General features: G+C 54.1%; 1 protein-coding gene across 1 annotated transcript; it reads right to left on the bottom strand.

Annotated features, from left to right (window-relative positions):
- Nucleotides 1-6: 6 nt before the first annotated feature.
- On the bottom strand, nucleotides 7-1,002 carry LOC108356024 (enolase-phosphatase E1-like). The gene has a single exon (XM_017607154.1). It carries the CDS (start codon nucleotides 1,000-1,002, stop codon nucleotides 7-9), a length of 996 nt encoding a protein of 331 aa, XP_017462643.1.
- Nucleotides 1,003-1,915: the final 913 nt, after the last annotated feature.

Raw genomic sequence — 1,915 nt, 5'->3', positions numbered from 1 at the left:
CTGCATCTACTTGAACTCATAGAAGTCAAACTGCTTCAAGGTGTCAATGAGGGTGCACTTGGCCAGCAGCTCTGGCCGGTACTTGCGATTGCCCTCACGACGGACGACAAAGGCAGTCAGGCCGGCCATGGACGCCTGTTTGGCCTTGTTTGGACTGTCCGTCAGGTAGAAGAGATTCGCCGAATCGCGTTCCGTCAGTGAGAGCACAATCTGCCGGTACCGTTGTGCCTGGTACTTGAAGCTGCCGAAGGCGTTGAAGCCACAGGTCAGGTGACGGGTCAGTCGGTCACCGGCCTCGCTGGCGCCCAGAAACAGTCGTTGTATTTCCCACGGACCGGAGGCGAAGGTGTAGATCTTTATGTGCAGCGGTGGACCGGCCCATCGACTGAAGCACTCGAGGACGTCATCGAAAAGCGGCGGCTGGAGGACCCGTCTCGTGTAGCCGTCATTCCACAGTAGATTGTTGATGCTCTCCAGAGGACCGTTCATCAGGTTGTTCTGCTTGCGGAAGGTCACGTTGGCGACAATGGCATCGACCACTGCTTCTCGAGCGTTGGCGGTGGAGAAAGGAGCTGGTGACGATGCCTCAGCAGCTGCAGTTGCAGGCAGAAGATCAGGCATCTGCGGGTGACTTGCCATCTCCTCCCGAGTTTGCTTCTCCAGCAGTGTCAGCCAGCTCTTCAGTTCGGCGTTTGGCTCGTCCAGATGTGCCATCAGGTACTCCTTGAGGTGGACGTCAGCGTAGGTGAGCAGGTCATTGCGAAAGCTGTACGGCGTAATAACGCCCCAGATGTCGGTGAGAATTTTGAAGGGCTGTCGCATGTGAAGTGTGCGTGGAACCGAGGATGGCGGGTTCGATTTGGCGACCTGCTGCTTCTCGGTGGGCTCTTTTGCTGGGCTCACCACAACCGGGCCAGATTTGGGAGAAATCAAAGGCAAATCGGGTGTTTTAGAGACCACTCGCTTACTTTCGCCATCATTTGACTTTTGTCCCTGTTCCATTGAAGCGATAGCAAGTGCCAGTAGATAAAAAAAATTGTAGCAGTGACATAATCAAACTTATTTGCTTTGCATAAAACAACCTAAAAAGTCGAATTTGTTACTCCACGTCACCAGTTTTCGAACATTGNTTGTAGCAGTGACATAATCAAGCTTATTTGCTTTGCATAAAACAACCTAAAAAGTCGAACTTGTTACTCCACGTCACCAGTTTTCGAACATTGTAGATCACACATTGTTTCAACAGACAATGACCACGTCTCGCATTGATTCACACTTGTTTCACTACTCACTTGTACCATCAACACACACCAGCATTCATTCATGATGGACAAGCAGCAACCGAACAAGCAGGAGGACAGCAAAAACGCCCTTCAGGTCGGCAGCAAGTTGGTGAAGACGGTGGAGAAGGGGCTGCAGATGCAGCTGAAGAGTGCCACCACGGTGGTGAAGTTACCGCGAATACCAATGGGTGCCGCGAAGGGCAGCAGCATTGGTCCCGAGGACTCAACGGCCAGTCAGGGCAGCATCAGCAAACAGCAGTCGGCAACGATTGGCCGCAGCAGTGTGGCGGCAGGGCGGAACGCCTCAACGTACTCGGCGGCCAAGTTCTCGCCGATGCCCGGGCTGGATGCAGTGGACAGCACCGTCAGCATTGGCTTCAATGACAACAACGCCGATCTCGATGCCACACAGACGCTCATCATTCGCGACGGCCCGGAGCTGTACAAGCGCATTCTGAGCACGGCAGTGGGCTTTGCGATTCGTTGTCCACACGGGAAGATGCCGCTGGCAAAGGTGAAGGACCACGTCGGTCACTGGCTGCCCTTTGCCTACGTCTCGGAGGGCGACAGGTTGCTAGACACGGCCGCCGATGTGTGCACCTTCATCGTTGAGGACCTTCAGAAGTAAGTCT

Source organism: Rhagoletis zephyria, unplaced genomic scaffold (genome assembly GCF_001687245.7).
Source record: "Rhagoletis zephyria isolate East Lansing unplaced genomic scaffold, Rhagoletis_zephyria_1.1 Rzeph_scaffold_53192, whole genome shotgun sequence".
In the NCBI taxonomy this organism is placed as follows: domain Eukaryota; kingdom Metazoa; phylum Arthropoda; class Insecta; order Diptera; family Tephritidae; genus Rhagoletis; species Rhagoletis zephyria.
The sequence above is the reverse complement of the archived record's forward strand: the minus strand, read 5'-3'. Positions and strand labels throughout refer to the sequence as shown.